Below are 25962 nucleotides of genomic sequence, written 5' to 3' on the forward strand. Positions count from 1 at the left end.
TGTGGGCTTCAACATCTTCATGTGAGGGGAAGTGGAAGGGCATTTACTGATCTCTTCACTCTGGTGGACAGTGACAGGACTTGAGGAAATGGCTGGACCTGAGTCATGGGAGGTTTAGGTTGGATATCAGGAAAAAGTTTTTCACACAGAGGGTGGTGGGGCACTGACCAGGCTCCCCAGGGAATGATAATGATCCCAAGGCTGCCAGAGCTCCAGGAGCATTTGGACAACACTCTCAGGGACAGGATGGGATTGTTGGAGTGTCCTGTGCAGGGACAGGAGTTGGACTCAATGATCCTGGTGGGTCCCTTCCAACTCAACATATTCTGTGATTCTATGCCTTTTAATACATCAGTTCTGGAGCTGGACTCAATCAGCCATGAGAAGACAGTTTCCTGCTGTCGTTCATACATCTTAAAGTTCAGTCTCACAACTGAATTTCTGTGGTTTAACATGATCTTGGGCACCCTCAGCGAGTGTGTAGGTGACACCCAGCTGAGTGGTGCATGTGACACGCCTGGAGGTTGAGGTGCCACCCAGAGACACAGACATGCTCAAGAAGTGAGACTGTGTGAGCCTCTTGAGGTTCAACAAGGCCAGTGCAAGGTGCTGCACCTGGGTCAGGGCAGCCCCTTGTGTCAACACAATCTTAGGATGAAGGGATTGACAGCAGGATGAAGGACTGAGAGCAGGATGAAGGACTTGGGAGTGCTGGAGGGTGACACTGGTTTAGGTTCTACACTGGTATCAGCAACATTGCCAAGGGTTTATCAAAGTCTCTAAATATTTGATAGCAACTGCAAGTGTCTCAAACATCCTGGTTGTTCTCTGTTTTGCACCTTAACCTTCAGAGAAACCTGCTGTTTTCATGAAATCCTTGGATGACGTTTTCGGTGAGGAGCGAGGAGTGATCAAACTGGAATGTGAAGTCTCCAAAGAGAAGGTCAAACCTGTTTGGAAAAAGGATGGTGTGAAGATCACTTCTAGCAAAAAGTATGAGGAGATACAGTCTGGGAAGACCCTGTGCCTCCTTATCCACGACCTTGAAAAGACAGATGCGGGGTTATACACCTGTGACATCGGCACTGATGTTGCCAAATCAAAGGTCAGCGTTCAGGGTAAGTGTTGTAGACAGTGGCCTGTCAAGGGGTGCTGGAAATATGGCTGGGCTTGATCCCTTGGGCTCACACCTGTTCCTGCATAAATCTCACATAATATGGTGATGTCTGAACAATCCCTGTCAATTTTGGTGTAAGTATATTGAGGGTTTCAGTGAAAATCAGGTGTCAGGAATGTAGTGACAATTTTTACTTCCTTGAACATTCCTAAGGTGCAGAAATCCTCCAAGAAAAACAAATAATTTCTCCAAAAAATCCCAACTAACAACAAAAAAACCCCAAGCAACCTGTTTTGTATTTTGAGCTATTGACTCAGAGTCCATTGCAGGAACACAAAAGCAGGACAATATCTACTGAGGAACCCAGCAGTTCAGCCTATCCTCTAATCCTTGTGTCAGCCTGAAGGACAAAGAATTGTTCATGGCTTCCAAACTCATAATGTTAATGAGAAAAATTTTGAATTTGCCTGGTTCGAACACCAGGAGTAACAAGTTAAAAAATTCAAACATCCCATTTCTCCTATCAGCATGGAGAAGAACCTCACACTTTGTCCCAGAGGCTTCTTTTCCAACAGTTTTTCTCCCCTCTGCCTCATTGAATCTTGACTCTTCCCTACTGAGCTCTTCCCCATGCAGTCCTTCCCAAGCACAGCCAGGAGGTTCACATATCCCTTTTTCTACAACTTTATGGTGACTCTGAGCCTGAGAAATCCTTCCCATGTCACAGACATCTGCAAGGAACGCAGTGGTGTCCTGCCAATGCAGCAGACAAACCCCTCTTGCGAGTTAAGAATGCCATTACTCTACTCATGTCTATCATAAAAGCATTTTTTAACTTGTATTGCTGTAATTTTTGTTCTCCAGAACTGAACATAGGCATCACCAAAAGGCTCAAAAACACTGAAATCCAGGAGGGAGAAGATTGCACTTTTGAGTGCATTTTGTCCCATGAAAGCATTGATGACTTCAGCTGGACGCTGAACGGGAGAAAAGTGGAAAGCGGGGGGAGATTTAGGGCTTCCAATGCGGGTCGGAAATACACACTGAGCATCAAAAATGTGATTCCTGATGACACTGGTGAAGTCATCTTCACTGCCCGTGGTCTCACCTCCAAGGCTTCTCTGGTTGTGAAAGGTAACAGGATCAGAAAGGTTCTGGGGGTTGATTTCCTGGGGGGAATTTTCATGAAGTTTGCCAGCAAACTATGGACACAAACACTTTGTGGATATTTGGGTTCAAACTGAAGGAGGAGTAATTTAGGTTAGATACACAGCAGAATTTCTTCCCTGTGAGAGTGGTGGGGCACTGGCACAGGGTGCCCAGAGAAGCTGGGGCTGCCCCTGGATCCCTGGAAGTGTCCAAGGCCAGGTTGGACACTGGGGCTTGGAGCAGCCTGGGATAGTGGGAGGTGTCCCTGCCCATGGCAAGGGGTTGGAATGAGATGATCCTTAAGGTCTTTTCCAACCCAAACCATTCTGGAATTCTATGATTTGAATTGCAGAAACCCCAACCATATAGAGATGATTTTCATTCAAAGGTCCTTTTTTTTTTTTTTTTTTTTTTTTTTTTTTTTTTTTTTTTTTTTTTTTTTTTTTTAAATCTCTGCAGAAAAACCTGCTGAGGTCACAAAAGAGCTGGAGGATAAAACATCACCAGCAGGGCAGGACATCAGCCTGAGCTGTGAATTGTCCAAAGCTGATGTGAACATCAGGTGGTACAAGGATGGCAAAGCAATCCGGAAAAGCCAGAAGTATGATCTGCAGCAAGAGGGAACACGGGCCATTCTCACCATCCGTGACTCCACAGTCAAGGATAGTGGGGAATACACCTGTGAGACAGAGACCTCCAAAACAACAGCCAGGATCACAGTGCAAGGTCAGCTGAAGGGTGCAGAGGAGCTGGCAGGTTCAGAGTTTGAGGTCGATATCTACAACCATGGGAGGTGTTCTTCTCCTCCATCTCCCTGGGCAGGATCATTTTTAGTTTTCAAAAAACATCGATTAAAAGCTTAAAAAAGTAAGATATGAAAAAACACCTTGTGGATGCTGCACAATCTTATGGGCTCTGTAACAAGCCAATTAAAACTGATAATTTGAATTATTCTGTTTTGAATATGAGCGATGAAAACTGTCTGCAAGTGGAGACCTCACCAGTACCTGGATCATGGCATTGAAGTTTCCTGGAGATATTTCACTTGATATGTCCTGTGATGGGAGGGGTAGCTGGTGATCTTCTTAGATGTGTTCCATCTGACAGGATGAGAGGAAATGGCCTCAAGATTTAGATTGGGTGTTATGAGAAATTTCTTCATGGAAAGGGTGGTCAGGCATTGGAACAGGGCGCCCAGGGAGGTGGTGGAGTCACCATCCTTGGAGGGTTTAAAAGATGTTTAGATGTGGTGCTTGGGGACATGGTTTAGTCAAATAGTCAAATTAGTGGTTGGACTTGGTGATCTTAAAGATCTCTTTCAAGCTAATTGATTCTATGATTATTTACTTAAAAATTCTACAAGTGGGGGTGGAGGGGATCCAAAAGCCACTCTGGAAGTTCAGGATTAGTTTGGGTGACAAGTCTGTCTCTGTCATTATTTTTTTTTATTTCTTTTTTTTCCTTCCAGAAAAGCCTAATTATTTTGTCAAGGAGCTCTCAGACCTGAAAGTCGATGAAAGCGGAACTGCAGTTTTTGTGTGCCAGAGTGAGAGAGCTGCATCCTCTGTGGTCTGGAGGAAAGGCATCGCTGAGCTCAAGGCTGGCAGGAAGTACGAGATGACACAGAAAGGACAAGTCCTCCAGCTGACCATAAAGAACTTGGAGAAAAGTGACAGTGACACTTACAGTTGTGACATTGGGGATGCCCAGTCCAGAGCCAAGCTAACTGTGCAAGGTATGAATGAGAGGAATGTGATTGTAAATCCCGTTTCTGCCATGGGAAACATGCACAGGCAGATCTATATCTCAGCAAGACAGCAGAGCCACTGATTTCTGCTCCTGCCTCTCATGATGGCAGGAACACGTGGCCAAAAATATAGGAATGTGGAGCTGGACATGCACAGCAGATTGAAGCAATTACACCTGGAGTACTCTGGGTGTGATTTAACCCCCCAAAGGCCCATGTGAGGGGAGATTGGTGTTCCTGTGTGAACATAAAATGGAAGTGATTCACAGTGCCTGCTGTTGGATGAGGGAAAATTACTCTGCCTCCAGGCTTTTCTCCATGTCCTTGATGCCTCTTCGCAGCAGTGGTTTCTAAAAGGTGGTGGATAAAGAGTGGTCATGGAGTGGGTTGGGTTGGTAGGGATCTTAAAGCTCATCCAGTGCTACCCCCTGCCACGGGCAGGGACACCTCCCACTATCCCAGGCTGCTCCAAGCCCCAGTGTCCAACCTGGCCTTGGACACTTCCAGGGATCCAGGGGCAGCCACAGCTTCTCTGGGCACTCTGTGCCAGGGCCTCCCCACCCTCAGAGTAAACAATTTAATTATAATATCTAATCTAACCCTGCCCTCTGAAAAAATGATTCAAGAATAGTCAGATGGAGGTGCAGCAACAGCCTCCATTTGCTAATTATTGTAGTTAGTTATTGAAGACAAAGGGGTAAAGTCAGACTTCTCCTCTATCATCTGTTAGAGCAGAAGAGCTTCTTTGAGAAGCAAAGAAATGTGTTTAATCCCCATCATAACCTCAGGCTTTGAGCTGTCTGAATTCACTCTGACGTTTTCAACACCAGCTTTTCTGAGTGGAAAAAACACTTCTCTGTCACGAACATCAAAGTAAAACAACCCTATTCTGGTTTTATAAGTAGGAGGAGCATCAAAGATATTTTTGTATCGAGTGATAACCTTATTTTATATGTCTTTATAGTGAGGTTTATCTTTGTATGTGTGTTTACATTTATGTATTTATATTTATACAGGCAGGTTTTCAGGGCAGATGTTTTGGGGTTTTTTACCAAAGCCACAGTCAGACATTTTCCCCACTTCCCACTGGGTTTATGTTTGGACTGAACTCAAAGAAGGTGTGGGCTCAGTGGTCCTATCCCATAGAAAGCAAGTTATACTTGCTCTAGAAAATCACAGAGGTTGTCAAGGGGGAGGGATCATGTCTTTGTGATGTTTATGTCCCAATAATGCTGTCAGAGACTCATCCTTCCAACCTTTCCAGGGAGCTTCATTAGGAGAAAATTTATAACCCTGGATTTGTATTGTACTGGCTACTTGTTCTGCTTTATGTTTTCTGGTGCTTTAAAGTTGTCTTCACTGTATTTTGGCGTGTGTCCTCTTTATATTATCTTCCTGTGAGTGGGTTTTGTGGTCAATATCAGGGGAGTTCTGTTTCAATCTTCTCTATCACGAACATATTTTTTTCTTGAAATGCTCACGGGGGAAATCTTGGTAGTTTTCCGTGTCGATTTTCACGCCAGAAACGGAAGATTGCAGTAATTGATGTATTTATGTTCCTTTCAGGCCAGAAAGTGCTAATAACGGAAGACCTGGAGGATGTCACTGTGTTAGAAGGAGAATCTGCCATGTTCAAGTGCAGAATCTCTCCCGTAGACTATAGCAGAGTGCAGTGGTTTTTGGATAAAACCCCACTCCATACCAATGAACTTAATGAGATCCAGTCCCAGCCTGGTGGATATCACCTGCTAACGCTGAAAAAGCTCTCACTGAAGGACTCGGGGGTCATTACATTTGAAGCTGGTGATAAGAAAACATCTGCCAGTTTGGTTGTTAAAGGTAAATCAATCATCACAACTGCAGGAGAGGAAATGATGAGTAGAAATAAGTGGGGTTAATGTGGGTAGATGGAAAAAAAACCCCACAAAAATGCTAAAAATTTGGCACCATCATTGTTTATCTGTATATGTGCAAGAACAGCATTATTTATACAATGAAATGACAGCTGGAGAATGAACACTTAGTAATCCTAGACAGCTCTTGGAGTGTTTATTGGATTTAGATGGGAATGTTATAATACAGTGATGGTACAGTGGATGTCTTGTTCAGTTTTTCTCAAGCTGATAAGGTGATGATTCATCAGGAGAAATCAATTAATTCAATGAAAAAAAAAAGTGCAACCAGTAAGTTTTAAATTCAGTTTTCATTGTCTGAAGGGCAACGTTGTGTGTGTTCCCTGCTATTCATTGCTGACAATGGATTGTTGTCTCTGGAGAAGTTAAACTGAGTTAAATCTGCAGTGTTTGGTAGCAAAGGAATAAAACGAATGCCAGACAGCCCAAGAATGTGGGATTAGAGAGATGTTTCCTTACTGGAAATATAAATATTTCTTGTTGCCCAGAGATGTAGAACACACAGTGTCCACCCTGTCAGATCATAATCTCATTTTATTCCGTAACCACATTTATTTCGAAGAACTTGTCTTTTTACAAAATTTGTAAATTTGCCCAAATTTTGCTAAACTACAGAAATGAAAAAGGATTTCTTTTTCCGGAGGGAAAATGAAATGTTTTATTTTCAAAAGGCTAATTATTTATGTTCTTCAGCAGGAATCTTTTCTTCTCAGTTTCTGCCAGGTATCATTAGGTATTTAAACAACATTTTGCAACATCACTGGTACCTTCCTGAGGACTTCATAGTCATGAACACCAAATTATTTGTTACTAACCCTGATCTATATCTTCGATACAAGCAATCCTGGGGGCAAATCTCACAGATTACTTGTGATCTGAGAACCCACACCTCTTCTGAACCATCTCAGATGTTTTTTATATGAGTCTGGAGAAGCTCTGCACCTTCAGAAAGGAGCTGGTTGACACTGAAGATACTGAGGGAGAAGATGTGAGCCTTCACTGTGACATCTCCAGATCAGACAGCCCTGGGAAGTGGTGCAAAGATGGGAAGAGCCTTAGGAATTCTTCCAAATATAACATCAGCCAGTCAGGGTTTGAGGCCAAACTTGTCATTCACAGGGCACAACAAAGAGACAGTGATAGATGTGAGTGTGAGGATGGAGCAGCCAAACGTAGTGCAGTTATTACTGTCAAGGGTAAGAACTTCTGGAGCGATGGTTTGTGTCCTACCACCAAGCTCAGAGTAATTAATTGAAACAATAAAACCATGAAACTACACTGAAATGGGACCTCGTGTTGTGCACTGAGATGTTCTCATCAAATCATCCAGAACAGGAGCCAGAGAGGTGACAGAATGTGAAACAGGAGACTCCTTCATCTGACCTGGCTCTAGCTCTGAGAAAGTTAAGTGCCTCTGAGAACAATGAAATCCTAGAATGGTTTGGGTTAAAAGGTACATTAAAGACCATCTCATTCCAAACCCCAAAAAGAGAACAGTAGGAGAACACCCCAGGCTAAGAAGTAATCCACAGAGAGGATGGATCACCTCCTGGAACTGTCTCCAGGGATGGCTCTCTCCAAGGGGGGAACTCCCACCCCCACCTTTGTCCGTGCAATTGCTTTACACAGCCAGATTTATTCAGAGCAGTGCACCCAACGAGCATCAATGAGGTGCTGTCCTGCTTGATAGGACGTGGGGAGATGGTTTGAACTAAAAGAGGGTTGATTTAATTAGATGTAAGGAAGAAGTTTTTTACAATGAATGTGGTAAAACACTCTTGGAGGTTGCCCAGCGAGGTGGTGGATGCTTCATCCCTGGGAACATTCAAGGTCAGGTTGGATGGGGCTCTGAGCAGCCTGGTCTGGTTGAAGATGTCCTGGGTCATGGCAGGGGGGTTTGGACTGGATGAGCTTTAAAGGGCCCTTCCAACCCAGAAAGTTCTATGATCATGTGATCTAAATGGTTGTTGTCTGAGCTGAAGCAAAAGTTCTCTTCTTAGATATGTCTTTTAACTCTGAGTTAGGTATGAGTTGGGTCTGACCAGGCTCAGAACCAAGGCTCACCAAATATCACCTTATAATTGCTCCTGCCTCTCCTGAGTCACTGTCCCAGCCCCAGCTCCTCTTAGGAGGAGCTCTGTCTCTGAGCTAAATCACTCTGTGAGTTAAATCACTCCCCTGGGCAGGTTTGAGCAGGGACAGGGAGGTTTTGACAGGCACAGGCTGTGTTTATCCAAACCAGAGGATGTTCTGTGTGCTGCTGGTGTTACACACTTGGGATGGACTGATCAGAAGCTGCACCTGGATTAGGGAAGCCAGTGTGAACAAAAGAAGCATTTGGGTTGTTGGAATGGTCAACCTGAACCCCGGAGCATGGAGTGGGAGGAAAAGCTGCTCACAGGATTTTTCTAGGGCACAAAGAACCAGCCTGAGGCTGTGCAAGAAGGAGAAGACCTTGATGGTGCAATGAAGAGGAGCTGGTGGTTAAGGATCCCGATTTTCTGTCTTTCTGTGGCACGGGGATATTTTCCCAATAGCCATTACACACAAAACAAAGATCTGTGTTGACTTCAGTAGGACCCGGATGAGAATTATCTGTTAGAAAAGAACCACATTTGTAATTTCCCACAACAGCCCCATTTTTCCCCTCACAGAGAAGGTTGTGGATGGATGCAGGATTTAAACACATGGATTCAGGTCAAGGAGTCAAGTCAAAAGGATGTCTACAAGAAATTGCACTGTTGGAACTGTCCTTTGTCTTTCAGGGTCATATAAGAGAACAGCAGAATGCAAAATAGGAAATAGAAATTCAGTAGTCATGTGACACTTTGTGTCCCAAACTAGAGGTAAAAGGGGAACAGGATCACAGGCTGTAGTTTTCCTACAGCCACGAGTTAAGTGCATCACGGATCAGAAGCTGACTTGCATATTCACAAGACAGCAGAATTCAAGAAGAATTTATGTTTTCCTTATCTGAACATTTCGGCTGAGTTTATTTTTCCCCCAAAAGTGCCTTCCCTGCACTAGCTCACCTTAAAGCCTTGAATCCCAGGCTGTGACAGAGCCTTCAGGGGAAGCTCCACAGGGACCCTGTCACCTTCAGCTGTACTTCCCTCTCTGTGTTTGTTCTGTGCTGCTTTTAAGTCTGTGTTCATGCTGGATAAAAAATACATTGAAGGGTTTTTTATGATGAGAAATCAATTCTGCTGATCACGACAGAAAATGCTTTGCCATTCCTCTGTGTCCTCTGTGTTGTGTGTGAGTTGAGCTCAGTGGAGTTTTATGTTTTTTGTGCCACTGGTCCAGTTCTGAGCACCCATCCACAGCACAGTTTGTGTCATTAGTGGCAGTGCAGCACCTGCCACTGATGTTAATAATGAAAGTAGTAAGAGCAGCAGCATCTTCAACGGTGCAGGTGGTGGTTAAAAGGAAAATAAGCATCTGGCCTCAAATTTTTTTTGCTGCTGTGAAGTGCTGGCAGCCAGATGTGAGATGTCAGAATCTGTTTACTCTTTGCTAGTGCTTCTCCATTCCTGTGGTTTTCTGTCTCAAAAACCAAGTCTGATACTAAAAGGGAAAAAAAAGATTTCCAACCTCATGTGCTTCCTTCAACATTTGTGTTATTCCTTCTTTCAGAAACACCGGTTCTCTTCAAGCAAGAGCTCCAAAACGAAGAAGCCAAAGAAGGAAAACAAGTCAGGCTGACCTGTGAGCTCAGCAAACCTGGTGCCCCAGTGAAGTGGATGAAGGGGGACACTGTTCTCCATGCCAGTGAGAAGTACGAATTTAAGCAGCATGGGACTGTGGCAGAGCTCATAATCCGAGATGTGAAATCCGTCGATGCTGGGGACTACACCTGCAGCGCTGGGGAACTGAAAACCACTGCTCAGGTCAAAGTGAATGGTGGGTACAATTTGAGACATTGGCAAACTTAATCAAGTGCTTAATAGAGCTATTAAAAAAATAATCAGGTAACCTTCATTTTTTTTGTGGCAGTGGCATCTTTAATATGAAAAATTTAAGGGTTATCTTGCACCCTTGTAGGCACCTGCATATATTTCATTCATGTGATCTCATATGCTGTGTCTGGGGCCACTGGGGGAAAAAAAAATTAAGTGAAGTGCAGAGGATTAATTTTCTGTGTGCTGTAGTTCCTGCCCTATCAGCAGCTTTACATGGCTGTGATTAAAACTGGAGTTTTAGAGCTGGAGACCAATAGTACTGGAGCACAAGGATGTGAAAACATAAGTCCAGTCCCCGGAAAACTGCAGGTGGACAAGTGGTTAACATTTAGACCCCCAACGTCCCCAAAACATCATTTTCAAAGGCTCTTAGATGCCATTTGCACTCCCCGAATACAGTCCCTTTAGTAGCATAGCAAAAGTAGTACATGCTGGAGCGGAAAGTGGGAGAAATATAGGATATGAATGTTATTTCAGAGCCCTACAGGAGCAGGGAATTCATTAGGTGATGATGCCCAGAGGACTCTGAAAGGGTCCTAATTAAATATAAGAAACTTCCCCCATATTCCTAGGGATCCACAGTGAGATGGTAACATCAGGGGGAGGGATTTATTCCTGCTCCCAAGCAGAATCTCCTTGATGCCACAGAGCCGAGGGGAGGGTCTAGGGCTGCTCTGCTCACTTGGAAAAGGCCTGGATTTAAGAGGTGACAGCTCTCATGGGGGCATTTGTTGTAGAGGAGGCCAAGAGGGCTTGTCCTAACCCCTGGTTTGTGTTCCAGCTGTGCCTGTGCTTTTTAAACAAGCCCTGGAGAACACGGATGTGGAAGAAGGGAAATCCGTCTCCTTGCGCTGTGAACTCACAAAAGCTGATGCCACTGTGGTGTGGAAGAAGGGAGAAGCCACGCTCCAGGCAAGTGCCAAATATGAAATGAAGCAGAAGGGGACAGTGGCAGAGCTGGTGATTCATAATGCAGAGCCAGAAGATGCGGGAAGATACACCTGTGACACTGGAGACCAGCAGACCACAGCCCAAGTCAAAATCCATGGTAGGAATGAGACAACTGCTTGTGACCATTTGTTGTTGTTCTTGCCATGGTCTTGCTACTACTTGCAGAGAGTGTTCAGGAAAACAGGGATCAGCACAAACACACGGCAGCTCTGGCTGGGTCCGTTATGTTCTTTGTTTTCTGGGATGATAACTTCATGCTAATGCATATCAATCAAAGGTACCTGATAACGAAATATCTTTTCTTCCCTATGAAATTTCTTATATTTTGGTTAGAGGTGACTGGCCAAGCTCTAAGCCAAGAGGTAAGAAGGGCCTCAGCTACACCTTTTATTAAAGAATATTCAGTTCTTCTCTCTACACTCTCAGCAATTTTTTTCACATCTGTGACCAACAGCATTTGGGCAGCAGAAGGGTAATTATATTTTGGTGTTCTAATTATTGGGAAATAATTGTTCTCTTTTTATTTGACCCAAAACTCCTGTTGCTACTGTAAATATCAGCAGGGTCCTGGAGGTGCAGGTAGGTCAGAGCTTCTTTGCTGTGTGGGCCAAGAGAATCTGAATTTGTTTTGGCTTAAATCCCGTGTGAGGTCACCAGGTGGTGATGATGCGCCTGAAGTAAACTGAGAATGCTTCACTCCTCAGCTGTGTCCGTGCTCTTCAAAGAAGAGCTGAAGGCCATGGAAGCTGTGGAAGGTGGGACAGCCACCCTGCGGTGCCAGCTGGGCACAGAGGCCCCAGTGGAGTGGAGGAAGGGGCAAACTGTTCTGCGGGCGAGTAACAAGTACAAGATGAGGCAGGAGGGCACCGTGGCTGAGCTGCTGATCCACGACCTGGAGCCAAAGGATGCTGGAGACTATTCATGTCTAGTGGGGAACCAAAAAACCACAGCAGCCTTGTCAGTGAATGGTAAAAAGGCAGAAACAACCTGTGAAACTCTGGAATGTTTTTGTCCACCTCTTCCCCCCTCCTGTCTGTACATTCCCTCACAACAACCTCCTTCATGTCCTGCTTTCACTAGTTTCTTCCATCTTTTTTGTGTCACTCCTGTCCCCAATCTCCACCCTCAATCAGCTTTTATTATACCCCATGGATGTGTGTGTGTGTGTTGTGTTGTCTTCTTGCCTTCCCTCGAGTGAAGGATGCTGTCCTGCACGTGTTTCCCTAAATTAGCATGGAAACATAAGATTCCTTGGGATTTTCTGTTTCAGAGGGTTCATGATGTTTAATGATGAGAATGAGTTTGTCTCTCTTGAGGCATGTTTTTGTTGACTCCCACAGAACGATTTAATAGAAAATTTCTTTTACCATCCACGAGGAAAGACAGGACGTGTTTAAGGATAAGGGTGTTGGAGTAAGGCTTAGGTAGACACACGATAAATCACGATTCAGCCTCTGAGCAGGGTCTAGGGTGGCAATCCCTTCTCATTCTGCATCTCTCAGCCCTGCCGGTGCGTTTCAAGCAAGAGCTGAGGAATGAGGAGGCCACGGAGAGCGGGACGGCGACGCTGCAGTGCGAGTTGAGCCGGCCGGGCGGCTCCGTCCAGTGGAGGAAGGACGGGAAGGTGCTGGTGCCAAATGGGAAATACAAAATGAGACGGGAAGGGCGTTTTGTTGAGCTGGTTATCCAAGACCTAGACCTGGCGGATGCTGGGAGCTACACCTGCGAGTGTGGAGAGCAGGAGACCACAGCTGCTTTGAGAGTGAATGGTAACCCTCCTACCCATGTTTCTCTTTAAACCCCAAATCTAGCACATTTGGCAGCATTTCCTGGTCAGCCAAAGCTTGGTCGGTGTTATTTCTTAGGGGTTTCATGTTCTTGGCTCTGTGGTGCCGGAGTCACCTTTTTTGAGAATATTCCCCTGTGGTTTTTTTGCCTTGAGACAGCACCTATATGTTGTATTATTGTTTAATTTATTTCTCTCTCCTCAAGGAGGTTTTACCCCCTTTTTCAATAGTGCCCACCTAGAAACAGAGCATTTTTGATTGAATGTAAACACTACAGCACAGTCCAGTTCATTTCATTCTGCTGCTGATTCCTTCTCTGTTGGTATTGCATCCTTCAGCCTTGCCTATCCTCTTCCAAGATGAATTGACGGACAAGGAAGCTACAGAGGGGGAAGCAGTCACTTTGCACTGCAAACTGAGCAAATCAGCCCCAGTTGAGTGGAAAAAAGGGAACATGGTGCTCAAGCCAAGTGAAAAGTACAAAATAGAGCAGGAAGGTCCCGTTGTGGAGCTGACGATCCAGGATTTGGATTTGGCAGATGCTGGGGATTACAGCTGTGTGTGTGGAGAACGACAGACTACGGCTGCTCTGACAGTAAATGGTAAAAAAGAAATTCTCAGCACGTGTCCCAAGTCAACCTGTGTAATTCCAGGATCTCATCCTCTTTTACTTCTGCTTCCTCTGACCTCTGTGTACTTCCTGTCCTCCTTTCTGTTGATTAATTTTCCTATCCTTTCTTCCTTCTCTCTTTTTCTCCTTTCAACTGATGCCCTCTTGATGTGCTTCCAAGGTGCTTTAGTCAAACAAGTGGAGACTATGTTCCTGACTCAACACAACCTCCCTAGCCCAGAATAGCTGCTTGTTTAGAAGTTTTCCCATAGGAACTGGGAATAATAAAAGTGGGAATAATATTTACTTTTTGTGACTTAGACTGTGACACTTGTTGCTCCTAAGAGGAACAAGTTTTCATCAATGAATGATGCTACACAAGGACGATCTTAACACAAAATAGGCTTTTTATGCTCCTGCTATTCCCAGCTCTTTTTTACCAATTTTGGCTTAATACTTCCCAAGCAAATATTTTATTTCTGCAGAAAACTGACAGCATGTTTGCAACTGCTCTGCTCTAAGGGACTCTTATTTATAAAAATTCAGACAGTTCCATGAATCAGGTCTTTCTGTAGAACTGCTGCTTTTCTCAAGGGAAGCAAAATGCTCTGGGTCTCATATTGAAAGATGGCCTCTAACTCTGTCTTTGATTTTTATGGTGTATAAAGTAAAGGGTAGTTGGATTGTCAACTACATTTGCAGGTAGACTTGATTTTAAAGAAAGTTTTAAAGTGTGACGACAGGAAATAAAAAAAAAATCAGAATTATCTTTTGAAGGGTTAGATGTTGGAGAAAAATTGTGGAGAAACTAAATCCTGGAGGAGACCAAGAAGGTCTGGTGGCTGCAGGGAGGTAAGAGAGGGATTAGATTGCGGGTCAGGCTTTCCCGGGGTTGACGCCGTGTCCGTGTTTGCTCTGCAGTCCTGCCTGCCCTTTTCACCAAGGGACTCACGGACAAAGAAGCCACCGAGGGTAAAAGTGTCTCCCTGCACTGTGAGCTGAACAAGGCTGCTGCTAATGTGGAGTGGAAGAAGGGCTTCAAGATCCTCAAGTCGAGTGACAAATACAAAATGAAGCGGGAAGGTGTCGTGGCTGAGCTCATAATCCAAAATCTAGGCACGGCGGATGCTGGGAATTATTCCTGTGTGTGTGGAGACCAGCAGACCACGGCAGTTTTAACAGTTCATGGTAAAACAAACAAAGCAAGGCACAGCCTGAAAGTAACTACCCTGATTTCTCTGTTCCTTTGGACAGAGCCCTGGTTACCCTCCCGTCTCCTCCTTCTGCCAGAGCTTTATCCGCAGCTCACCGATGCCAGTGAAATGCATCCACTGGCACCTGTGCAGCTGGAATTTGTGGCACAAGAGGGATGTTGGTGTCCAAGCTCAGAGTAAGGCAACCAGGGTTGCTGCCGCTCTTTTGATTAGGGACCATCATTTTGCTTTTCCCTTTAAAGGTCCTTTATTAGACTCCCTGTTACGCTCAAGACAAAAATGGGTTGCTTCAAAGGGATTATGTCTCAGGGATTTTAAGGTTTCACGAAATTCCAAAAGGTTGGGTTATTCCATGGAATCTTATGCCCATACTCCATTCCTGAGACAACAAAGCACTTTTGTACTTCCAGCCTAGTTGTCGTGGAATTCAGTTGGTGTTCTTTGTAAATCAGGCCCAGGACTCCTAAAGGACAACCATTCTCAGCGAGAACTTTGATTTTTACTGAACCTGACATCTTTGAAAGGGTATGTCAGTTCAGGTGAAAATGCTTGTTTTCCCACCATGTATTGAAATGAGCAATTTCATTTCAAACTGACATTTAAAATGAAACTTCACTGTTTCATTTTTTTTAAATTTTAAATGTCTCTTTGTTTGCTTAAGTATGTGGAAACACAGCAAACTTCCTCCCGCTGTGGTTTAAAATGTCATAAAAGAAAACCATTTTCTTTCCAGAAATTTCAAATTGGTGTTTGTACTTTTTGATTGAAATTTCACAGGGAAAAAAAAATGGTGTTTCTACCTCTATTTGTATTGATTTGTGACTCTAAGTACATGTAAAATACCCCTATGGATTACTACAAGCATTAAATCCTCTCCTGGTTGTGACATTTCTTTCCCAATGCTGATTCGTGGAGACCCTTGAGAATCTCTGTTCTTGTCTTGATAAATCAGTTCAAGATAAGAGGGAAAAGGAAACTTAAACATAATTTTAACTCTTTGGAGTGCTACATCTCACTGCTGATATTGCTGTCCTTCAGCTTTGCCTGCATTTTTCAAGGAAGGGTTGAAGAACAGGGAAGCCACAGACGGCGCAACGGCCGCTCTGCGCTGCGAGCTGAGCAAGGTCGGTGTCCCGGTGGAGTGGAAAAAAGGGGACAAGGCACTCAAACCAAGTGAAAAGTACAGGATGAGACAGGAAGATACGGCTGCAGAGCTGCTGATCCGAGATCTGGAGGTGGAAGATACAGGAGAATACACCTGCGTGTGTGGAGATCAGAAGACCTCGGCTGTCTTGACAGTCCATGGTAAAAAAGCCGTTCTCCGTTGGGATAGTGGTACCTCAAGGACATCCCTTTCCTCTCTCTCCTTCCCACTTGCTCTGGTGTTTTGATTCTGCAGCATTTTCTCGGTTTGCTGGTGCTGTTTCCTCCCATGTCCCACCGTCTGTCAGTTTGAAACTGATGGCTTTATCTCAGAGTAAAGAAAAGTTGTGAGAATTTCTCATCTCAGAGAGCAAGAGTGAGCAGACCTCCAGCAGCAAGATTGTTCTCAGGGGGTTTCTCATTGTGTCTCCCTGACATCAGTGGATTTTCATGCTTAACATGAAGGAAAGTTCTTTAAATCTGCTGAGCTCAGGCAGTGAGAGGTTTTTCCATTCAGGAATGGGTGACTGCCCTACTCTTTTGAAGGATTCTGGGATAATCTGCTGAGGAAATGGCACTTAAATAAATCCCCACACCTCAGCATTATTCTGCAGGTCCTGACTTAGGGAACAGTGGTGGAAATTTTATTCCTGTCTCTGCTGTGGTGAATGGAAGAGCTCTGGTTGCCCCTCCAGAAGGAGCAGTTCATGTACAGCTCCCATAGATGGAAGAACAGCTTTTATTTAAGTTATCTAATGGATAAAAAGCTGCCAAGGACAGGGGGAAATCGAGGAGGCAAAACTATTCTCCCAGATTTTCTGCACACTTTTTCTTCATCATCTTTGTTTCAGCTGGAGGAATTTCTGTTCCTCCCCTCTTTTGACCTATTGTTTTCATCCCTATGCAAGTCACTTCCATTTTATTTTAGTGGCACATCATAAGGCAACTTGTTGAATGCTGCTAAAATATCCTGTAAACCTGATATTAGTGCCACTATATCCTTTGAAATTTTGGGTTAAAGGTGCCCCTGAAGCTATATTACTTTTTTTTTTTTTCTGATCCAGAAATATAAATTATGGTGTTAGGAAAGGCAGGGATCCTCAGATAGCAGTCCTGTCACCCTGGCTGAGGACTTTTGATCAAAATTGAGGTCATTAATGTTCAAGATAGATGATTTCAGAGTGAAATAGGTAGAGAGGACTCTTGGAATCGGCTGTGAAGTGGTGAACATGAATAAGTTGATGTTAAAAGCAGGTCATGATGGAAATTACCCCGACTGGGATCCTGCAGGACTTTTCTATTAGAGGCAGTTTTCCAGATTGATTTGTTTTCCTGTAATGGTGAAGGACTGGCCACAGGACCCAGTCCTGAGTTCCCTGAGGTCTGGTTAATGGTTTTGATGTCCTCTCTGTTTATATTACACCCCATAGCTCTGCCTGCTCTGTTCAAAAGAGATCTTGTCAATGTGGAAGGCACAGAAAACAGGACGGCTGTTCTGCAGTGTGAGCTGAGCAAACCCGCCCCGGTGGAGTGGAGGAGGGGGCAGGAGGTGCTCAGACCTAGTGAGAAGTACAAAATGAGGCTGAAGGACACCACTGCTGAGCTGACAATCCACAGCCTGGAGGAAGGAGACGCAGGAGATTACACCTGTGTGTGTGGAGACAAGACAACCACAGCTTCCCTGACAGTGCATGGTAAAATATCTGGGTTAATAGGAATTTTCTGCGTTGTCATCTGTGATCCTCCTGTGGGATCACAATCTGCTCTTGATCCCTTCTGTTATTTTAAAATGTTATAGCAGCTGTTCCAACCACTGGGAATATCTTCCACTGAAAGCCCTTCCTTTGGGACTGATAAGAGCATCACAGTCTTTTCAGTCCCCCCGCTTTCCTGTTGATGGAATCTGGAAGTGGATAATGAAAAGCTTGATGAAGTCAGAAATTGCGTTTTGGAGTATTTTCACTCATTAATTTCCTTAGGTCATATCACTGAGATTTCACTTGTTTTTCTTGGATGAAATTGAAAAGTTATAAAATTTTATTTTTAAACAATGTGGTGCTCATTTTCATTCTTAATCTGGTTTTGAGGAAAAACTGTGCATAGTCCCTTGAAATCTCAGGATCAGATTTCTGTCATTATATCTTAAAATGTCTTTAAAACACACCTCCCAGTACTGATATCATAGTCTTACAGATTTCCAGACCAATGAGAGCTGAGGGGTTGATACTGGTGTGGTTCTTCATGTCATGCCATGTTTCATATCATTAAAAACACCCTCTGATTTATGAATAAGGTGTTTCCCAGCTGTCCAAACTCACTCTTCTATGGCTCTCAGAGTTGTCATAAATCAACACTGATTTCCAAGTCATTGTGAGATGCTGAATGTGGTGTCTTGCAAAGCACAAGTCAGGGATGCCCCCAAATTTCTTTGCTCTCAGGTTCTGTCCATTCTAGAACGCTTAAAGTTTTTTAACCCAGTGGAGCAGCCAAGACAGGGTATTCCCTCAATTTTAAAGTGCTCTCTTTCACCTGTGATCTTCAGCCCTCCCTCCGCACTTTAAGAAAGAGCTGAAGAATGTAGAAGGCACAGAAAATGGCACGGCCACTTTCTGCTGTGAGCTGAGCAAAGCTGGAGCTGCAGTGGCATGGAGGAAAGGAGACAGAGCCCTGGGCACAAGCGACAAGTTCACCATGAGATGCCAGGGCACGATGGCTGAGCTGCTGATCCATGATTTAGTCCTGGCAGATGCCGGAGATTACACGTGCTCTTGTGGAGAGCAGGAAACCACGGCTGAGCTCAAAGTGAATGGTAAAAATAAAAAAAAAAGAAAATGCATAAATTAAAGGGATGATTTTCAAACAGCTTTTTTTTTTTTTTTTTTTTTTTTTTTTTTTTTTTTTTAAGAGCATAGGAGTGTCAGATTTGAAAGTGCAGTACTGTTTCTGATGAGTTTAGCAGTATGTGGTTGGACATGGGAATAAATTCCTGGATGTTTCGGTCAGTATCAGGTACAGGTTGGAGGCTCGTGGCAAAAATTGCAGATGTTCATCTTGGTGCTAACTCATTTTTTTGATGCTTATGTTCATCAGTAGGTGCTGAGAAATGGGAAATCACATTCTTCTGTAAAGATGTTACGATCCTCATGTTGAGAAGATTTGTTGGTATTTTTGAGACAGTTACCAGTGTTCCAGTATAATTTGATGGTCAAGCTTGCTAGACCACTCTATGAGGTGAAATGATAGAGTATTTTGGGTTGGAAAGGACCTTTTAAAGGTCCCTCATGGAAAAGTGAAATTATTGGCTCAGGTACAGGTTCATTTATGAACTTTTCTGGTGATGATTTGCATTGCCATAGAATTTAGGTGCTCTGGTTAGGCTTTATTTTCCATTCTAGCTGGCAATATCCAAGGTGGGGGCTCAGTCATGCAGGTCTGAATTGAGACTGATGTGGTTCTTCACTTCATGCCATGGACTTTACCATGAAAACACTCTCTGACTTATGAGTGAGGTGTTTTCCAGCTTTCCAAAGCCACTCTTTTATGGTTCTCCGAGTGGTCATTAATCCTGATGGGACTGATTAGGAAAGGTTTGCTTTTTGCCTGTGGTTGTCAGACCACATGAACTGGTTACTTGAGTAGCTGCCATGGTCACACATTCTGCTCCTTTTGAACCCCTCAGCCTTGCCTGTGCACTTCCAGAAGGAGATGACGGATGAAGAAGCCACAGAAGGTGGAACAGCCACTCTCCAGTGTGAGCTGTCCAGGGCCGCCTCCGTGGAGTGGAGAAAGAAACACAAAGTGCTCAAACCGAGTGAAAAATACACAATGAGGCAGGAGGGAACCACAGCACAGCTGCTGGTCCATGCTGTGGAGGTCAGGGATGCTGGGGAATACACCTGTGTGTGTGGAGAGGAGAAGACAACGGCAGCACTGACAGTGCATGGTAAAGAACGCAGAAATGGGACGTGTTTGTGTGGGGTTTCTCCCTCCTCCTCTGGAAGCCTCAGCACTGACACACCATGAGTTCTTTCTCTAATCTTGCCATCATTCTGTTTGTAACAGAATTTCCTCTTTTTATTGTCTAATCTGTCTAATTCTAACCACGACTGTAGTTCCATTGATTTTACTAACATTTTCCCTCTTTTCTTCTCTTTGCTCTTGTTGGTGCAGGGCAGTATTTCTTTGTACCACACCAAAGACTGAAGGATGTCACAGATTTGCTTTTTTAATTCTGTTTTACTCACTTTTGACTTGAACGTAGAGAGATGGAGCAGCAGGGACATTCACAGCTCTTTAAAAGAGCAGTTTTACTTCAAGTTGCATTAGGATTTGACAAATAATTTTAAATAATAAAAAGAAAACTTGGTTCAGTGTAACTTAACTTTGTAACTCTGACCAAGGTGTTGATTTTTATTCAGGTACTGCAGAATAGTCAGCATTAGAGTAGGAGAATATTTCACAGCCCTCAGCCAAATTCATCTGCAAACTTCCCATGGAAGAGAGGGAAAATTTATTTTCACTGTTAACACAGGACAGTCAGAAGTAGTTTCAGCTTCCTTCTCACCTGGAAATTCAGTAGGTCTGAATTCAGGGAATTGGTTTCTTTGCTTTACTGCCCAGACCTTTTCATCTTTGTATTTATCAACAAAACAAGGATTGATTCAGTCTTGAACTTTCAATTTAACCATGAAAAATAGAATTGGAATGGGCTTGTACAGGTTAGTCCATCCTTGAGCCCCAAGTCCCCATCATTACTGCCAGAAATTTATTCCAGCAAAAGTCTCTTGAGCTGGCTCAAGCCATTACTTCAAACAGAGAAGTATTTGTATAAAATTTGAACCAAGAACTAGTGTGACACTCCAAATTATACATCTCAGTTATGAGGATTTATTTGCATCAGGCTTGAATTTTTTGACTTAAATTTATTCCACAAACTGTTGCAACCTCAAATCCCTCACTGCAGATCTGCTCCATCTTATTGTTGGTCATTCCTAAATAGAGAATTTTCCACCTGCTTTTGCTGAATTGCAGCCTGTTTTACTTCACAGAGGTCTTCTGTATCTTAATCCAGTTTAAAGAAGTGTTTTCACCCTCTCTTCCTTCCCACCTTGAGATCATCTTCAAAATTAATAAAACTTTGCGTTTGTCCAAGTCACCACAGAAAATGCTGAATAATCCTGAACCCAGAGTAGTGAGAAACTCTGCTCAAGTCCTTCTTTCATTGTGAGTGTAAATCCCAGTTCAACATCCTGTAACTGTGGTTTTCAGATTAGTAGCACTCCAAGGAGGCTTAATCTATGTCAAGAAAAAATTACCCTGGTCCACTCCTTCATGAGGAGAAAAGCTCTTGGCAAATCTGAGTTTTTCAAAGAATTAAGTTGAGATGGCCACAATTCCTTGGATCCTCTGCCATCTCTCCCTCTTTTTCCAAGACAAGCATTATGAATGGGATTTGGCTTCAAGACTGAAGAGTATTGCTAAATTCCCATTTTTGCCAATGGACATTTGTCAAACTCAGACCTTGGAAGTCAGGGAGACCTCCAGCTCTTTTTCAAGCACACATTTACATTTGGAGCTCCTTCAGCTCCACTGACTTTACACAAGTAATTTTTTCTTTCTTGACTCTCTGGGATTTTAGAATCTCGGTTTACATGGCAAGAACTAAATGTGTGTATTTCAATCTGTGAGATATTTTTCACCTCTTAATTTCTGGGGTTTTTTTTCCATACTTGAGGAACATCAGCCACACTGATTTCTCCAGTGTCACTGTCAATGTCTGAAATTGGTTGTGCCTGCAACTTAAGAATTCCAGGACAAATTTCATCATACCAAGCTGCTTTGGGAATATAATTATTTAAATAGTCTCTAATCCTTTTTTTTTTGTTTGTTTGTTTCTTATCCTAGCCAGAATTTCTTTTACTTCCTTAATTAAAATTAACATTTAATAATAAAGAAGAAAAGGGAATTAAACACTTCAACTTTCCCCATGTCACTCATCATCAACTTACATTCCTGAAAGAGAGGCAGACCAACATGTCCCTTGTTGTTTTCCTTCCTTCTTATCTGCTTACATTAATGTCTGCACAATTATCCTCCACATCCTTATTCTCAATTATTTCTTTCTTGCTGGTCAGGGTCAGGAATTGGAGACCATCCTCTCAAGCTCTTTCGTAGCAATTTTATATCCAAATGTAGTTCCCACCCCATTCCAAAGGCTTAGTGGATGTCATTCCATCCTGCTGCTTCCCCATATTGCCACATTTCCATCCAGCCTTACAGTCTGAATAATTCTATTTGTTGTTCCAAAAGGGATGGGGTGTCAGGAAACGCCTGAAATTCCTGGGGTGAGGGATTTATGGCAGATTTCTGAGAAGATTTCATTCTTCTCTTTCCTTTGTATTCCCACCCAAGCACTTTCAGGATCTCTCTCTGATTCTACTTTTCAGTCTCATCCTAACTCTGGGCTAGGTCTGAAAGCATCCTTAAAATATAAGTTAAAACATCACCATTTTTTCCCCTTGGCTTTTTTTCCTGATCATGATGCAACCTGATGTATCAATTCTCTAGGCTGGGTTATACTGAGAAAGTTGCAGTTTTGACCATACATGAAGTTTCCCTATTTCTGCTGTTTATTTTCCGTACATCTCTCAACCAGCCAGCAACATTATTTAATATTTGCTTAAAAAAATGACAGGACTCTTTTTTGTCTATGACACAAATCAGCATCTCCCTTCTGTCAGATGATCCCCTCTCATCAATAACCAGGCATGAATAGATACTGGTGAACATCAGGGTCATTTATTTTGGGGGTCAAGAGCTGCTTGTCATGAAAACCTCTACTGCTCTGTTTCTCAGCCCTTCCTGCTCTGTTCAAAGAAGAGTTAAGAGATGAAGAGGCCAAGGAGGGTGAAGCAGTCACCCTGCACTGTGAGCTGACCAAACCCGCCCCAGTGGAGTGGAGAAAGGGACACACAGCCCTCAGACCTAGTGAGAAATACAAAATGAAGCAGAAGGATGTCACTGCAGAGCTGGTGATCCACAATCTGACTGAGAGCGATGCTGGCGATTACACCTGCGTGTGTGGGGAGGAGCAGTCCACGGCTTCCTTGGCAGTACATGGTAATGACCAACTCCACCTGGATGCCATCATTATCGAGGTTATGGTTTGAATTTGTTTTATCACCATGGTCATTGTTATCTGTGCACAGTGCCTCTGAGTCTGACCTTGCGTGGCATAACCACAAGGATGAATTTTGTGATTTAGGGGTAAAACCTTTCCCCAATTCCATGTACAAAGTGGTTTTAGGATCTGATCCCTGAAGCAAATGTGAGATCAAGCCTGAAGACACCTCCCCACCTTTCCTTCCCCACCCATGCCCTCACCAGCAGGCTGTGTTTGCTGCTCCCTTTAACCCTGTTCCCATTGCATCCTCAGTGCTGCCTGCAGGCATCCAGGAGAGCCTGAAGGATGAGGAGGTGACTGAGGGTCAAGTGGCCACTCTGAGGTGTGAACTGACCAAGGCTGTCCCTGTGCAGTGGAGGAAGGGCAGCACTTTGCTCAAAGCCAGTGAGAAGTACAAAATGAGGCAGGAGAAAACGGTCATGAAGCTGCTTATCCAGGATGTGGAATTGAAAGATGCTGGAAAGTACACATGTGTGTGTGGAGAGCAGGAGACAACAGCAGCCTTGATAGTGCATGGTAAAAAAAAAATACATATTATTTGTATTACTGTGTATTTCCATGCCAGCTCATTGATGTTGGTTGCATGTTCACCTGTGGCTGAATTGTTTCTTTAAATCTGTAAACTCTCTGTAAGAACTGGTTGTGTCCAGGCTGCTTTTCTCCTTCTGTCTATTGGTTTGTCCAATGTCCCAGAATCATGAGGGAAACACCCTGTTTCCACCCTAAAGTGTTCTCTGCTTCTGTACCACCCCATCCCTCCTGTCACCCGTGTGTCACGTGTCACTTTTAATGTCCTCTGTCCATTTTGTGACCTTCAGCCCTGCCAGCCCTTTTCAAAGAAGACCTGAAGGACCTGCAAGCCATGGAAAGCCAAACAGCCACTCTGCGCTGTGAGCTGAGCAAGGCTGCAGCTGTGGCCTGGAAGAAAGGGAACAAAACACTCAGGGCAAGTGAAAAATACATCATGAGGCAGGAGAGTGCCCTGGCTGAGCTGGAAATCCGTGACCTAGAGCTGCAGGATGCAGGAGATTACACCTGTGTGTGTGGGGACCAGCACAGCACAGCCTCTCTGACAGTGAATGGTAAATGCAGATGATTGTCCATTTTCTGTTTCTCTGAAACATCCTGTTGCTGTGTGAAGTGTTCACCTCTCACCTTTTTCCTGGGAGTTAGTTTATGTCCAGTTCTTGTTCAGGTGTTTAGTTTTGGTCTGGTGCTGCTGAAAAGGGAGCTGAGGACAGGGCTGTCTCTCCTTGCAGACACACAGCTGTGTTGTAGGTTTAAGGGAATTCCACCCAGGAAATGCTCCTGTTAGGCCAGCTGAGATGTTCTGTCCTGTGAAAAATCCTTTAAATTCCACCTTGAATCTTGCACTTTGGCCTGTCAGCTCAGCGCTTCTTGTCTTACTGCTGGATTTGGTTTTCCAGATCCTCGTAGTGATAACCTCAACCCCCCTGATTTTGCCAGATTTGACCTTCAGCTGAGAACTGACGATGCTGATCACTTAGTTTAAATACACTTTCTATTGGCTTTCCATTCCCAGCCCTGCCAGTGCTTTTCAAGGAAAAGCTGAAGAATGAAGAAGCCCAAGAAGGAGCATCAGTCACTCTGAGTTGTGAATTAACCAAAGGAGCTCCAGTGCAGTGGAAAATAGGGCCCAAAGTGCTCAAAGCAAGTGACAAATACCAAATGAGACAGTCTGGCACCACTGCAGAGCTGGTCATCCATGACCTAGAAGTAAAAGATGCTGGAGATTACACCTGTGTGTGTGGTGACCAGAAGACAACAGCAACCTTAAGAGTTCATGGTAAAAAGACCTTATTAAAATTGACAAATAGCTCTCGAGATAGACATCATTCTGAAACTCAGTTGTTTCTTCCCTGGGTCAGTAGCTTGTCTTTGTTTTTATCCTTTCCTCCTCCTTCATTCTATTTATAACTCATTTCTTCCTGAGAAAGAGTTGCTCATGGGGAATTTTTGGGTCGTTATTAATCTGTCCTTTAAAAGGAGGAAATGAGAAGTTTCTTTCTGTGCAAGTGCCCCCTTTTTGGATATTTGCATTTTCCAGCTCCAACCCTGTAGTTCACTTCAGTCCACCACGGTTTTCTCCAAAACACACAGCTGTGGTCTGTCAGGCCCCCTGCTCTCCAGGAACTGGATAAAGGAAAAGTGAGAGTTGGGGGAGCAGAAAGAGGAGGAAATTATCTGGCCATGGATGTTCCAGGTTCTTTATAGAAGTCACACATGCAGAGTGAGATAAGAGTTATCATTCCAGAGCTTAATTCCTGTAGGTTGTTTTGTCTTTGAATTATGATTTCCAAAATGTTTCCCATTAGTAAGAATCTGAAATTCTTATTAGATGTAATGGCCCTTCAAACTTCAATGTAAAACTAGGAGTAGTATTATTTTGAAATCTGACTGCTTTCATGTAGATGGGGCTGTAATATTTTGTTAAAGACAAACCAGAAAATAACAACAGCAGCCTCCAAAAGATGAGGCTTGTGTGGGTAAAATAGTTCTGTATCCAGCAGTGTTATTTGCGAGTGCTGTTGATTTGAGGTCTGGTTCTTTCTGTTTTGCTCTTTCCCTATAAATTACAACAAAACCCCAGGGAACTGATCCCTCAGGGTGATTGAAATCACGTCACACTCAAAGAAAGATGCTTTCAGAGTTTCTGAACTTGGTTATGGCTAAGAATATCTATAATAGGCTGAAAAAAAAAAGGCATGAGGGGCACTTCAAAAAAGAAATTTCAGAGGCAAAATTGCCTCAAAAAAAAAGTAATTTCAAAACAGAAATTAGGGTTTTAATTCTGGTTTTCTGCTGTCCCTTTGTCCGTGTTGCATCCTCCAGCTCTGCCACCACTCTTTAAGGAAGAGCTGAAGGACAAGGAAGCAGAAGAAGGTGGAGAAGTCTCCCTGCACTGTGAGCTCTCCAAGGCCGCTCCGGTGGAGTGGCGGAAGGACCAGAGGATCCTCAAACCGAGTGGGAAATACAAAATGAGGCAGGAAGGGCCCAAAGCAGAGCTGGTGATCCATGAAATAGCTGAGGAGGATGCAGGAGACTACACCTGCGTGTGCGGAGAGCACCAGACTAGAGCTGTCTTGACAGTACAGGGTAAAGCCATCCTGACCTCCTCTTTCCTGACTGGAAACCTCTGTCCTCTGCTCTGAGCTGTTCAGTTTT

The 25962-nt window shown here is 43.8% G+C and overlaps 1 protein-coding gene across 1 annotated transcript in view; it reads left to right on the plus strand.

Moving 5' to 3' along the window:
* Window positions 1-25962, plus strand: part of OBSCN (obscurin, cytoskeletal calmodulin and titin-interacting RhoGEF) — a 143255-nt gene that overhangs the window by 53353 nt on the left and 63940 nt on the right. Inside the window, exons 31-50 of the mRNA XM_039549201.1 lie at window positions 852-1118; window positions 1982-2251; window positions 2726-2992; window positions 3735-4001; window positions 5580-5852; window positions 9563-9829; window positions 10670-10936; window positions 11544-11807; window positions 12342-12608; window positions 12965-13228; window positions 14158-14424; window positions 15489-15755; window positions 17024-17287; window positions 18136-18402; window positions 19273-19536; window positions 22449-22712; window positions 23029-23292; window positions 23595-23858; window positions 24320-24583; window positions 25630-25893. Coding sequence (XP_039405135.1) covers window positions 852-1118; window positions 1982-2251; window positions 2726-2992; window positions 3735-4001; window positions 5580-5852; window positions 9563-9829; window positions 10670-10936; window positions 11544-11807; window positions 12342-12608; window positions 12965-13228; window positions 14158-14424; window positions 15489-15755; window positions 17024-17287; window positions 18136-18402; window positions 19273-19536; window positions 22449-22712; window positions 23029-23292; window positions 23595-23858; window positions 24320-24583; window positions 25630-25893 — 5322 coding nt within the window. The remainder of the gene's footprint in view (window positions 1-851; window positions 1119-1981; window positions 2252-2725; window positions 2993-3734; window positions 4002-5579; window positions 5853-9562; window positions 9830-10669; window positions 10937-11543; window positions 11808-12341; window positions 12609-12964; window positions 13229-14157; window positions 14425-15488; window positions 15756-17023; window positions 17288-18135; window positions 18403-19272; window positions 19537-22448; window positions 22713-23028; window positions 23293-23594; window positions 23859-24319; window positions 24584-25629; window positions 25894-25962) is intronic.

The sequence above is a fragment of the Corvus cornix genome, chromosome 2, assembly GCF_000738735.6.
Source record: "Corvus cornix cornix isolate S_Up_H32 chromosome 2, ASM73873v5, whole genome shotgun sequence".
NCBI lineage: Eukaryota > Metazoa > Chordata > Aves > Passeriformes > Corvidae > Corvus > Corvus cornix.